Here is an 11992-nt window from a genome sequence, read left to right as displayed (position 1 = left end):
AAAGCAAGACTCTATGGCTATTTACCAAAATTTCCAGTAAATCTTGTATCATTGTATTAGTTGAGTTGTCTATCTGGATAAAATTGTTTTACTATTTCTTTTGTTAAGTTATCCGTCTGAATGATAGAAATAAAATTTTATATTTTGGCATGAATTCAACACAGTTTGATGATTTTTTGTATTTTTTTTTAAATCGAACAAAATTTATGAATGACAAAACCACGAGTGTTTATTAGCTGAAATCCAATGCATTTAGGCGGACCCGCCCCGACCATTCAATGGATGATTTGGAACGTTATCCAAAAACTAACCGATTTAATTTAGATGTATGAAATTGAATAAGATGACTTTACAAGAAAACTTAAAAAAAACCACAAAATTAATGGTTTGTTTGTTTACCTCTTAATAGTTTTATTAAGATGTAATATTTGAATCGTTAAGGAGTGAATCTTATTTGATAAAAAAAAAGTATGCTTTTTAATTGTTCTAAAACCCCTTGAATGATTTTATATCTTAACCCTTGAATGATTTTGTATCTTGATCATTCCTTAACCATTCAGTGCCCTAAATTTATTATAAACAATTATATTTCATTTTACATTGTAATTTAAAAAAAAAAAAAACACTAAATATTTTAAATGAACTATGGTGCCATAATTCACCCCTGAAGCCATTAATTCATTCTAACAGGTGAACCGCTCTAATACGCTCATTATGACCGTTAAACCCGTTTGATTGCATAACAACACCAGGGTTTTGAGATCCTGTCGTCGTTAACTGCCTTTGCCCTGCTTTCATGTCTTGATTCAGGCAGCCGCATAGATTTTATATTCATTCATCTTCTTCAACAATTCCTTCAAGAATCCACAGGTAACGACTCTGGGTTTGTCTCTTTCAGTTTTTCGAATTAGGGTTTCTATCTTGTCGCTGTTTGATTTTAATTTGTTTTCTCCATGTTCGGGTTTTATCTTTTCTCTTGCCGTTTAGGCTCTTTGTACAAAGATCGACTAGAGAGCCTGATTGATGATTTGCTTGGTGATTTTGATTCCAAAGGTAGGTTTACATTTCAATTAGAATCGTCAATTGGTAATTCCTTTAGTTCACTCCTCTTTTTTTTTTCTTTCTGAAGTTGGTTGTTCTTTTGTTTTTCATTCGTTTGGGTTGACTTTTGTAGTTAAAATTAGTGGCAATTTGGTGCTTGATGCTTGATGCTTGTTCATGGTGATGGTATTTTTAGGCTATCGGATTTCTTTGAATGTATTTATGTTAGATTTTTATTGTTGTAGATACAAAACAATCTGGTGAAACTTAAATACAAAAGACAGCTAGGAATAAGTTTATAATAAGCTACTAGCAAATTCGTCAAATTGATAATTGTATTCGCCTATTCATTTTGTTATGTTGATGTTTTATTGGCTGCATTGTCTAATAATATTCAAAGTAATTTTTAGAGCAAGTTGTGATAAGGTTATTCAACTTTTATCATTCAGCCTCTTGTAAAAAATGGCAGTTCAAAACCGTACTACATGTCTACATCTGAATTACAAAACTTAGATCATCAGCTAGGCTTTGCAAAGTCTTCCGGCTAAAGACTCACATTGATGTCAGTTGAGAAACAAAGGGGAAAAAAGGCAGTTCTGACGAATTATTCATTGGTGTCTATTGGAATGCGGGAACTTCTCTTTTCTCAGATGTCCTTTTTCTCCTACTAAGAATAAGTAACTCTCTTGACTCTTAATCTGTAATTCAATTTTGGTTTTTTGGGGTAATCAAAAACATGAATGTTAGAACCATTTGTATGTCAGTTTACCAGAAAATCAAGATTGGGAGTTGCCGCTACGGTTTAGAATTTTTGAATTGTATTATCCAGCCTTATCATATGCCTTTTAGTACACGTTAGACATCTGCAGATAGTTTACTGGTTGCTACTCTTTCCCTTGAGCCTGATATTAATTCTTTAAAGCCTTGAGCCTTTCAGTGGCGGCTCCCACGCCATTCTTTGGAAATCCTGGCTGCATATGCTTTAGGTTTCAGTAGTTCTCAGCAAGAAACCCTTATTTTAGGGATTCACTCAGAGTTAACAAATTTCACACTGAAGAAGCGTCAAATTGGATTAAATTATTTAGTCTCAGTTTCCATTTAGCCATTTAAAATTGAATAACATGTCAAACATATTTGCATTTATTTATATATAGCACCAGAAAGAATGATAGAAGCCACAAGACTTGTGAGCGTTTAATTGTTTGATTCCAGGGAAGAAAAACTAAACAAGAAGGAGCTAATCAAATTGGAGAGAAATCTTAATATTGAAGTTACAATATCCTGATTGAGCTGTTCTAACACTAGGGAATAATTGGTCTTGAAGACCCGTTGAACAAACAGATTGAAACCACATCTTATTACCTTGTCAAATTTCATCAAAGAAGTCAAATAAAAGAAACCACATCTTATTACTTTGTTATCATCATTTCCCTGCTTCGTGGGCTTGGGTGTTTGGTTACTTGTTATCATCTATGTAAACGTGTTTTTTGTGTGTGTATGTTATTGTCTTGAGGTTCATATCCAAATGTATTTTACAGCTATTTATTGTAGTCATGTTAGTTGTATGATGTGATTCTAACACTCAGTTCTACACTTGTTGGCCAGATACATATAACTTCTTATATAACAAAGAGGACGCAACTACTTTGATAGACTGGTTAACTCCTTATTTGAATCATGTAAGTCCTTTTTTATCCAATCCTCTTTCATTTATTTACCTGGGACCGATAATACATTATGCAGGTCCTAGTGCTGGATATCCATAAGACTGGGAAATTCAGAAAGCTCTCAAGGATCTTAGTGGAATCGAATATGTTCTATTCGATTCTTATGTTTATCAGCTGTTATACTAATCTGTTAGTGAAGATTATGATCTCCCTGGATTATCTCTTCCCCTCCTCCCAAAAAGAATAACGTTGTTGACAATTTTATGGGTTTTTTTTTTCTGAATACCCAGAACGAATGTCTATATTATTTGTAGCAATGGTATGCATTTTTTTTGAATTGCTCTAATACCACCTGTCCTATTATGAGAAGTTCAGTGGCGAGGTTCATCAACTTTCTAATGTTTTAATGACCAGGGGAGGTGTAAAATTGGAACTTCGTTGCCCCCAACGTGTTGGTGGAATCGTAGCTGATCCACAAATTGATTGGAGTTTTGATGAACTCCTATCAGAGCTTAATGCCGTAGATCACAGACTTCAAGCATCCTCATTGGTCTCCTTACCTTTCACCAAAACACATTCAAGGTACCATGTTCTCCCATTTTGTATTATTAGAAAATCCATCCGAGTTCCCTTCAAGTTGTTATGAATGGTTTTCTCTTTTATTATCTTCATCCAGCAGATTCCTTCTTGCAGTGATCTTTCAGTAGTAAGTCATGCTGGAAAAAACCGGAAGTCCTTTGTGATGCATGTATCGGATGATGAAGGTGACTATGATGATGAGGGGAATTATAGCAGACCTCTGGCCATGGGTGGTCGGTTTGCTTGCGAGGAAGTATATTTAAGGTGCCAGTTCTGGTCATTTACTGTTTCAGTTGTTTGTGTTACATAACTTAAATCAATATTTAGTCGTTGAAAGAAAGCAAACAATATTTCAGAAGTAGACTACATGCTTGGTTTGAAATATGGATGGTGGCAAGCTTTTCCACTCCTACATTGATGACACTGACAAGTAAATGTTTTCCAGTGATGATGCAGATTCTGATAATGAGTCAACTACTGGAGCCCAATGGTCTTTGATGGACAAAGGGGGAGTTATTGAAGGTGCATTAATTGAGCTAAGCCATGAACACCAGATTACTGTTGCGGTCTGTCTTTGATCTATGTTGCTGCTTACCCATCTTACTTTTGATTCTTTGTTTCTTTCTCTTTTGGTTTTCACAGTCTCTTCTCAATAAATTTGTTCTTCTAATACCTCTAATAAACAGGAAGATATAAGAACCCGAATATCTGCATTTGGAACTGATCTCACAAATGAAAAAGAGAAACTTACCAATGCCCTTTCCCGAGCTGAAAAGAGCAAGGAGGCACGACGTGAGTTGGATAGAAAACGTGATTTGCAATATCAGCGCATAATGTAAGGCGTTAAATGTGTTCTGTTAAATTGGACCGCGTTCTGTTTGCAAGTTTTGTGTTGCGGTTTTATTGAACTTTTGAGCTTGTTAGCATATTGATATTCCTTTTATATCTGTAGTGCAGAAGCACTTGATAATCATCTGACCGACGTTCAAAGGCATCATGAATACAAATCTCAGATAGAAGAAAAAAAGATAAGAGACGATGCTGCAATTGAAGAGGCCAAAAGAAAGCAAAAGGCTCTTCAAGAAGAAAAAGTGCGTCAAGAAAAAATGAAAGCAGAAGAGGTTTGTAAAAGATACCCATTTGAATGATTTTTCCTATATTCATGAAGAATCAGCCTGTGCTCTGTCATATCAATCGCTTAATAATTTCTGAGCTTAAAATGTAAAGAAGCAATAACTTAGCTTGAGTATCTCCAAGCTTAGTTTTCGTACCTGTAGTTTGCAGTTCACTTTATCCTTGAGCAATTGAGTAACATTTTGGTGCATAACGAGAGAGAACTTTTTCACTAGACTGCATTGTTATGAAAATTTTGTTTAAGAACAGTTTCTTTCTATAAAGGGCGTTTTGAGTTTTGACCTTCTTTCTTTAAGCTTAAAAAAGTCACTAACTTATGCACCTGAGCGTAACCCAACCTTTTTTGATGTCCATGGCACTCAAAAGACTCGTTTACAACATCATATTAAGGTTTCCCCAGGCACTCAAAACTTCGTTTAAAACACCATATGTACATGTCTTGTGTTGCAACTTAGTGTGCCCTTTCTAAAGATTGTTCGCTCAAAGAATTATGAATTCATCTGAAGAATGAGTATGCATTTGTGTTGTACATAAGGGAGAACATTACATCCTTGTATTGCACTAAAGCGAGCTTTCTGAATATTTTTTTCATCTTACGCCGAAGAGATTAATTTAGTTTTTCAATATGAAGCCGCTAATCTAAACTTAACCACACCATGAGTAACACTTGGCCAGAAGAAAAAACACTGGACAATCCTCTTAATGAAAATCAAATCGGAATGTTTGGAGATTGGAAGTACAAAATGTGTTTATTTTTCATGTTGCTTCTAGAATCTGTTATATGGAATAATTATCATCAGATCTGGCATACAAATGTCATGAGTTGTGTGTATGCTATATGCTCTCGAATAGAAGAAATGAGACTGTTATATTGTTACTAACGAGAATTGTTTGATTGCCATATTTTTGTGCAGGCCAAGCGGCAAGCTGAAAAGAAGAGAGATGAAGAAGCAAAAGCCGCAGCATTAGAAGCTGAAAGAGCTGCAAAAGAAGCAGCTGTGGCAGAAAGTCAGCGAAAAGCTGCTGAAGCTATGACTGCTTCACAGGGAGCTGTTTCCAAGGGATCTGATTCTGGTGGACCCAAAAAAACACCTGCAGGTGATTCTATTTGTATAGCTCAGTTTTGTTAAATCTTGATATCTGAGTGCATGTTGACTTGTAGCTGAATCTGATGATATACTTCGTTTTTATACGGCCATGGTGTTTTTAATGCCTCTCCTAACCTTCCAACTATATTGATAACTGCCAATGCCATTATGTTACATTAAACAGGTTAAGAGACCATGGAAAAGGCAGTGTTCTGTTGCAAATATGTTAATTCTTTTTTCTTACTTTACAATTGATTGAGTTGATTGCAGGAAACATACTCAAGGGTGCCGAGAGTGCTTTAAAAATGGAGGAGAGAAGGCTACAAATGTACAAGGAAGTGGTTGGAAAAGATGTGGCTTCTGAAATGGATTATAATAAGGTAAGTCATAAGATCACATACTTTGAAGTTCCAAAATTGTTCTTTTATGCATAATTTCTTATACGTTTGTTCTAAATCCCTTCCAAATATATTCTGAATGAATCCTGAAAGTTTGTCCTCAACATAACCGTGTAAGGTTATTCTACTCTGACAGTCATAAGGTTACACTGCTTATAGAGGTGTAAGGTACTTGACATAAGGCTACACTCATTGATACCAGCATAGGATTGCTTAGAAAGGAGTAGGATTTCTTTAATGGGTTACTATCTGTTTTTTTTTTGTCATGGGATTACTCTATTGTAACTTTTTCTTTTCTTACAATTTTCCTTTTCGTTTCTATTTGGTCCCTTAACTTTTCAATCACGTCCATTTTCGCATTAATCTATTTGCCTGAATTCACGTCAAAACTAGACAAAAGTGCATTATATTCCACTAAAACAAGATAATTGTGCATGCTTAACAGTTGAAGTTATCACACATCTGGGTGCCTGTACCTGTTTTAAACCAATATAAGTTTGCTATTTTTATGCATCGATTCATTAAAGAACTCAAAAGTGTTTTGATGTAGTACTAAAGGATATATTGATGGAGAAGTTCACAGAGTATGAATCTGCACATAGAATAGACAATTAGTGGATTGTCAAATAACCAATTTCTGATGATCATCTCGTGGTGGAGTGTAACTTTGTGACCATTGTCATATGTCTGTATATATATTTTTAGTATGCATGTTTAACGAGTTCGTCATTTCTTAAGTGGTTGATTATGAATCTTCTCCATTTAAAATCTCAATTGGTGCCTTTTCAACAGGAATATCGTAGTCATGGAATGCAAATGGCTAGACGTATCAAAACCATAACCGGGACAAAAGAGAATGTGAGGTGTGCGAATTCCCTTTTTTAACATAAGCCGATGACTATGGCAGCCGGTTTTGTTATTTAGCACTTGAACATCTGCATTCAATCAACGAGTCCCGTTTCTTTTGTATAGTTCTTGGATTTTCAAATGCATTTTAGAGAACCATATATAGATTTAACTGTTATTTATGTTGGACCAGAACAAAAGCAGATGAATTGGTGAAACTCATGAATTCAACATGTCCCCAATCCGTCAATATTGGGATTTTTGCAGAGAAAGTAAGTCACTCTTCTTCAATTCAGAAACCAACTTTTATCTCCTTCCTTTAGTTTTCTTACCTCCATTTATGGTGCATATCTAGAAACTGAGTTCTTGTTCCACAAATCCTACTCTCTCTCTCCACACACACACACATAGATAATATATATTTTGAAATGCTTAAACAACTCTTGTTCTAATATAACAGGTCGTCTCCCAAAGCACAAATGCAAGCAGCAACAATGTCCTATATGGTTATGGGCATGTCATTGTTATGGTTACTTCACAGGTGAAGCATCATATCTTTTTTGCTCTTCCAGTTGCTGTTTCTAGGCATCTGACTTGAAAGAAAGGAATACAAGATCGTGAACCAAATTCGAGAAGCAAATTAAGGGCATGTTTGTTAGCAAAGCTTAATGAGTTTAATAGAACTCGCAGCTTATTCGGTCAGCTATACATGACTGTTTGGTAGTAGCTTGATGATATAGAAAGTGGCTTATTTGGTAAGCTTCTAGGGGGGAGCTTTATGCAAAAAGCCAAAAAATTTCCAGACCTTTCCCCAAAAAACACGCTTCTTCCATCTATGAAATAATCCTCCCAAACAAAAACCTTCCCTATCTATACAGACAGATCAATTCACACAAACAACTTTAACCATGCAGGACTTAACGAAAAACCAACCAAACAGTCCCTAAGATTTAGTTAGTCCAGTTCAGTGGGGCATAACTTCAATAAGATATGCTATATTGAGTTGGGGTTAATTTTATGCTGATTTTCTAAATCAAGGAGGCTCATTTTCAACTTATTGTGGTTTGGGAAGCACTTTCACATGATTGTAGTAGGATACATATTCTAGCGGAAATACTGAACTTAGTTGCCTTTGTGTTTCATCATGGATGTAGGTTCCCCATGCCATGGAAATTCTTCTTGCCAAACTAAACAGAGTTTGCATCTTCACAGTTCCGAAGTATTTAAGTTACTCAGAGGTAATTGTATATATCCTGTTAAATCTTCCTACAAGCTCCAGTATAATGTGATTTTGAACTTGGATGTTCTATTAGGGTGCGTTTGGTATCCAGACAGGACATAACAATTGTTTAGCGTTTGGACAGGACAAAACAGATAAAATGGCCGATTTTCCCTTAATGCGTTGATTATATATTTTATGTAATTTATTAAATTTAATAATGAAAAAAATATTTTTATAGCAAAATATATCACTAGAAAGCTTTCTTTAAGATGATTAAGATGACACCAAAATAAAAAGTTTATGTAGTTTCCAAATTTTATTTTATACCTTTTTTATATTATTTTTTGTTATTAATATTTAATAAATTCCATATTAATCAAAATATGGAAATTGTACAAAAATAATATTTTGAAGGCAGTAAAGTGAAATTTAAAGAACATAAAATACAATAAATAAAATTGAAAGAATGAATAAATGTAAAGAGGGAGGCGTATATGATGTTTTAGAAGAGAATTAAGTTTTATTTTTAGGTTATATTGGTAAAATATAGGTCTGTTCCACCTTGTTCCATCTTGTTCTGTGGGGTGGGGGTGGAACGAGCCTGTTCAATCTTGTTCTACTTTAAACGTCTATTCACATAGAAGTCCTGCAAAACGTGGAACAATGATCCCTGTTATGTCCTGTGCAGTGTGTTAAACATGTAAAGTTTAATTTGTATTACTTCTTTTCCCTTTCCTTTTTTCTTGTTTCATTTTGTTTTAGTTTTTATTGTTCGACATCTTTTTGCTGTTACACTTTTAAAAAGCGTGAACTTGGCATAGACAAAAACCCAAAAAACACCAAATTGTTATCATTTTCTTCAGATAATTTGTTCTTATATCGTCTTTTCTGTATTTCGCACTGCTGCCTCTTCTCTCGACAAAAAAATTCTGTTGTAATTTATTTTTTCATACAGCCTTTACCTCCATTCTCCATTTTACATTTTGTGGGCCACGTCTCTATATTCTCGTCAATTAAATGGGACCCAAAATCACATCTTAAATTCTCCTCATGACTATGTACGACATGTAAATGTTTAAATGTTAATTGAACAAAATTGCTTGTTTTTCCAGGCTGCATTTGAATCTAAAGATGCTTACTTCAAGGCTATTGGTTACCAAGAAGAAGATGGAAATCTTGAAAGTACCGATAGTTATATAGCAAGGTTAACTCTACATATGAAACTATACGGGGCTCTAGTTCAGGTTTTGATCATTTGTTCAACTTTCTTATAAGCAGAAGTTATCTTATACTTGTTGCTTAAATTGATAAGATAATCTTTTTTTTAATCTTTTCAGACTGAAGTTGATGGTTTCCAAAATTTGCACGGAATTGAAGAAGGTTGGAAATGGCTTGCCAGGTTTTTAAATGCTCTCCCAGCGAATATTTACACTGCAGTTGCACTTCAGGCATTCGTTGAGGTGAGTTGATATCATGACTTAGGGGTCGTTTACCAAACTCTTACCGAGTAAGCATTTATCGAGTGTCATCTAACTTACCGGTAGGCATGGTAAGGACCGAGAATCTTACCCAGTAAGAGGCATAACAAGGATCAAGAATCTTACTCGGTAAGTGAGGGAGAAAACTCTTACCCTGTAAGCGCTTACCGAGTAAAAGACGATTGTTACAATCCATTTTGATGGCTGGGAATGCTACCCGACAATGTAAGTGAGGGTGATCACACTTGCCGCTTAGCACTTACCCGGTGAGCGTTTGGTAAACGATCCCTTAGTTTTTAAGTCTTTGCATATTCTTATAGCTAATACAGTTGACAAGCTAAGTTGGCTTCTTTCAAGTCACTGAATGCTTCTGAATTTTATGGAGGGTTTTTGAACCTCCATATTATCTTTTCCCATGGTATTTTAATGATAATTACTCCCTCAATCCCAAAATAAGTGTCCACAATAGAAATGACACAATTTTAGATATACATACATGATTGTTATACTTTTTAATTAACCAAATGACAACTTTACCCTTATTTATTTTCTCTCTTCACAACTCTTAAACATGTGTGCATTAATTAAGGGTAGATTTGAGAATCAATTATCTATTTTTGAAACTGCACACTTATTTTTGGGACAAACATAAACGGAAATGTGGACACTTGTTTTCGGATGAAAAGAGTACTATATTTTAATGTACACATAATTAAATAAAAAGTGTGATTACTAGCCAAATGTGTAAAGTGTGTGATGACAAAATAGAGGGACTATTGTATACCGGTAGACAGCATATGCTTCTTTGGTCCCAAAAAAATCGTGTTGGATTAAATGGAAGTATTCTAAATACACTCTAACAATGAAAAATGCACACAGTCGAATTGGATGCAAATCAATGAAAGTGTTTGTTTTTTTGTGAAACGTCCTAAATACTCTCTAAAAATGACAAAATATAAGAGTTTCATGGGCCAAAATTTGTAACTCTCCGTCCCACATTAAGGGGTTGTTTGGTTGGTTTTCTATCAAATCCCATATGGATAAAGCTGTCTGTGTGGATTGTTTCTATAGATTGGGAAGGCTTGTTTGGGAGGGTTTTTTCTTAGATGGAAGGTGCGTGTTTTTTAACTGGGAGAGACAGGTTCGGAAAAAACTTGGATTGCTGCATAAAACGTGTATTTTAATTGGTAGGGACAGGTTTGGTAAAAACTTGGCTTGCTGCATAAAGCTCCCCTTTAGAAGCTTACTGAATAAGCCATTTTCTATATCTTTTAAGCCACCACCAAACGTCATGTATAGCTGACCGAATAAGCTGTCAGTCCTATTAAACTCATTAAGCTGTCAACAAACAGGTCCTTAATGTCCTTGATGAAAAAGGCACACTTTTAGGAATGTGTAACTATTTCACTTTTTAATTAACCAAATTATGATTTTACCCTTAATTACAGAGAGAGTGATGAATTTCACCATCTTATTATAATTACTGTAAAGAGTAGAACATGGGGCATTCTAAAAATTAAAATTGTTGCAATTTTCATGCTGATCGTTGAATACATCACTTTTTCTTGTCAGTTGGCTGGGTTCGGTTTATATAGAAGATACAAAAACCAGTTCAAGAAGCTGTTAAACATCATATCTCGTGACTTCCTCAAAGCATTAAAGGAGCGAGAAGATCCAAAAGTGACGAAGGTCGTGATGAGTTTAGAAAACTATATTCAAACGAACGAGTTCCAAAAGGAACCCGAAGGGTGGCGGCTGCAAGATTCTTTGTTATCACACGGGTTCGTCCCAAATGAATCCGACCATCAACAACAGTATCATAATAACTCATCGGGATACCGAGGAGGGTACCAACAACAACAATATAATTATAATTCATCGTATAGTTATCGTTACCAACGATAAGGTTAAAAAACAATTGTTATTTGCTAGAAATCTTGATTGCAGATGGTTTCACCAGTGAAAGAGGTTGAGGACCATGGTGCACCATTTTGGATCAGGTTCAATATAAGATGTCAATTCAGGTTATAGTTTAATTGTGTTCATTTTTATGACAGATGAATATGTATTGATGGTGTACATTTATATGAATGTAAGTCTGATTTTGCTGTTAGATGAGGGTGTTCCAAGTGTTTGTCAAATTGGTGCATTTATATGGACATGGCAGCCTCTGACGAGTTCATTTGAGAATCATAAATATGATGAGAATCGTGAGAAGTCTATTAGGCATGGTGATTTGTTCTGACCCGGTGGGGAACCTGGTTCACCCGCTCGGACCGTGATTTCACGCTAAACTGGGTCCCAAGGCCGGGTAACATAGACTAGGGTTGTACCCATTAATAAATTAATTACTAATTTAATTATTATTATCTATATCTATACTATATTATAATGCATTTGACTAAAACTCTTAAAAACTCTTAAACTCTTAAAACTCTTAAACCCGTTCATCCCTATCCGATTTCATCCCATAACTGAATTCGTGTAACTAACTGCAGATAAACACAATCAAATACAGGATAAACATCTTATTTTAAAT

The 11992-nt window shown here is 34.9% G+C and overlaps 1 protein-coding gene across 5 annotated transcripts; it reads left to right on the top strand.

The window, feature by feature from the left end:
* Window positions 1-666: 666 nt before the first annotated feature.
* LOC112525646 (protein GLE1-like) lies at window positions 667-11566 on the top strand. 5 transcript variants are annotated; one of them, XM_025135862.1, is made up of 18 exons: window positions 703-870; window positions 988-1053; window positions 1609-1718; window positions 2647-2720; window positions 3123-3290; window positions 3402-3551; window positions 3733-3853; window positions 3974-4122; window positions 4240-4408; window positions 5336-5519; window positions 5780-5889; window positions 6700-6770; window positions 6947-7025; window positions 7214-7294; window positions 7908-7991; window positions 9088-9219; window positions 9313-9435; window positions 11026-11566. In XM_025135862.1, coding segments are annotated over exons 4-18 (1956 nt in total). In that variant the 5' UTR covers window positions 703-870; window positions 988-1053; window positions 1609-1718; window positions 2647-2718; the 3' UTR covers window positions 11359-11566. The 5 variants fall into 5 exon arrangements, with proteins under 5 accessions (XP_024991627.1, XP_024991628.1, XP_024991630.1 ...); XM_025135859.1 differs by lacking the exon at window positions 1609-1718 and having other exon boundaries at window positions 667-870; XM_025135863.1 differs by lacking the exon at window positions 1609-1718 and having other exon boundaries at window positions 3388-3551.
* The last annotated feature ends 426 nt before the right edge of the window (window positions 11567-11992 follow it).

This window comes from Cynara cardunculus (genome assembly GCF_001531365.2).
Source record: "Cynara cardunculus var. scolymus isolate 2C chromosome LG 13, CcrdV1, whole genome shotgun sequence".
In the NCBI taxonomy this organism is placed as follows: Eukaryota; Viridiplantae; Streptophyta; class Magnoliopsida; order Asterales; family Asteraceae; genus Cynara; species Cynara cardunculus.
Note: the sequence above shows the minus strand (reverse complement) of the source record. Positions and strands in the feature narration are given on the sequence as shown.

Bases quoted from the DNA above. Each gene is read 5' to 3' on its own strand.
- LOC112525646 (XM_025135858.1), top strand. From the start codon at position 3,115: ATGACCAGGGGAGGTGTAAAATTGGAACTTCGTTGCCCCCAACGTGTT. The intron at 5,890-6,699 runs GTAAGTCATAAG...CCTTTTCAACAG, and splicing joins CTGAAATGGATTATAATAAG to GAATATCGTAGTCATGGAAT. The intron at 7,992-9,087 runs GTAATTGTATAT...TTGTTTTTCCAG, and splicing joins AGTATTTAAGTTACTCAGAG to GCTGCATTTGAATCTAAAGA.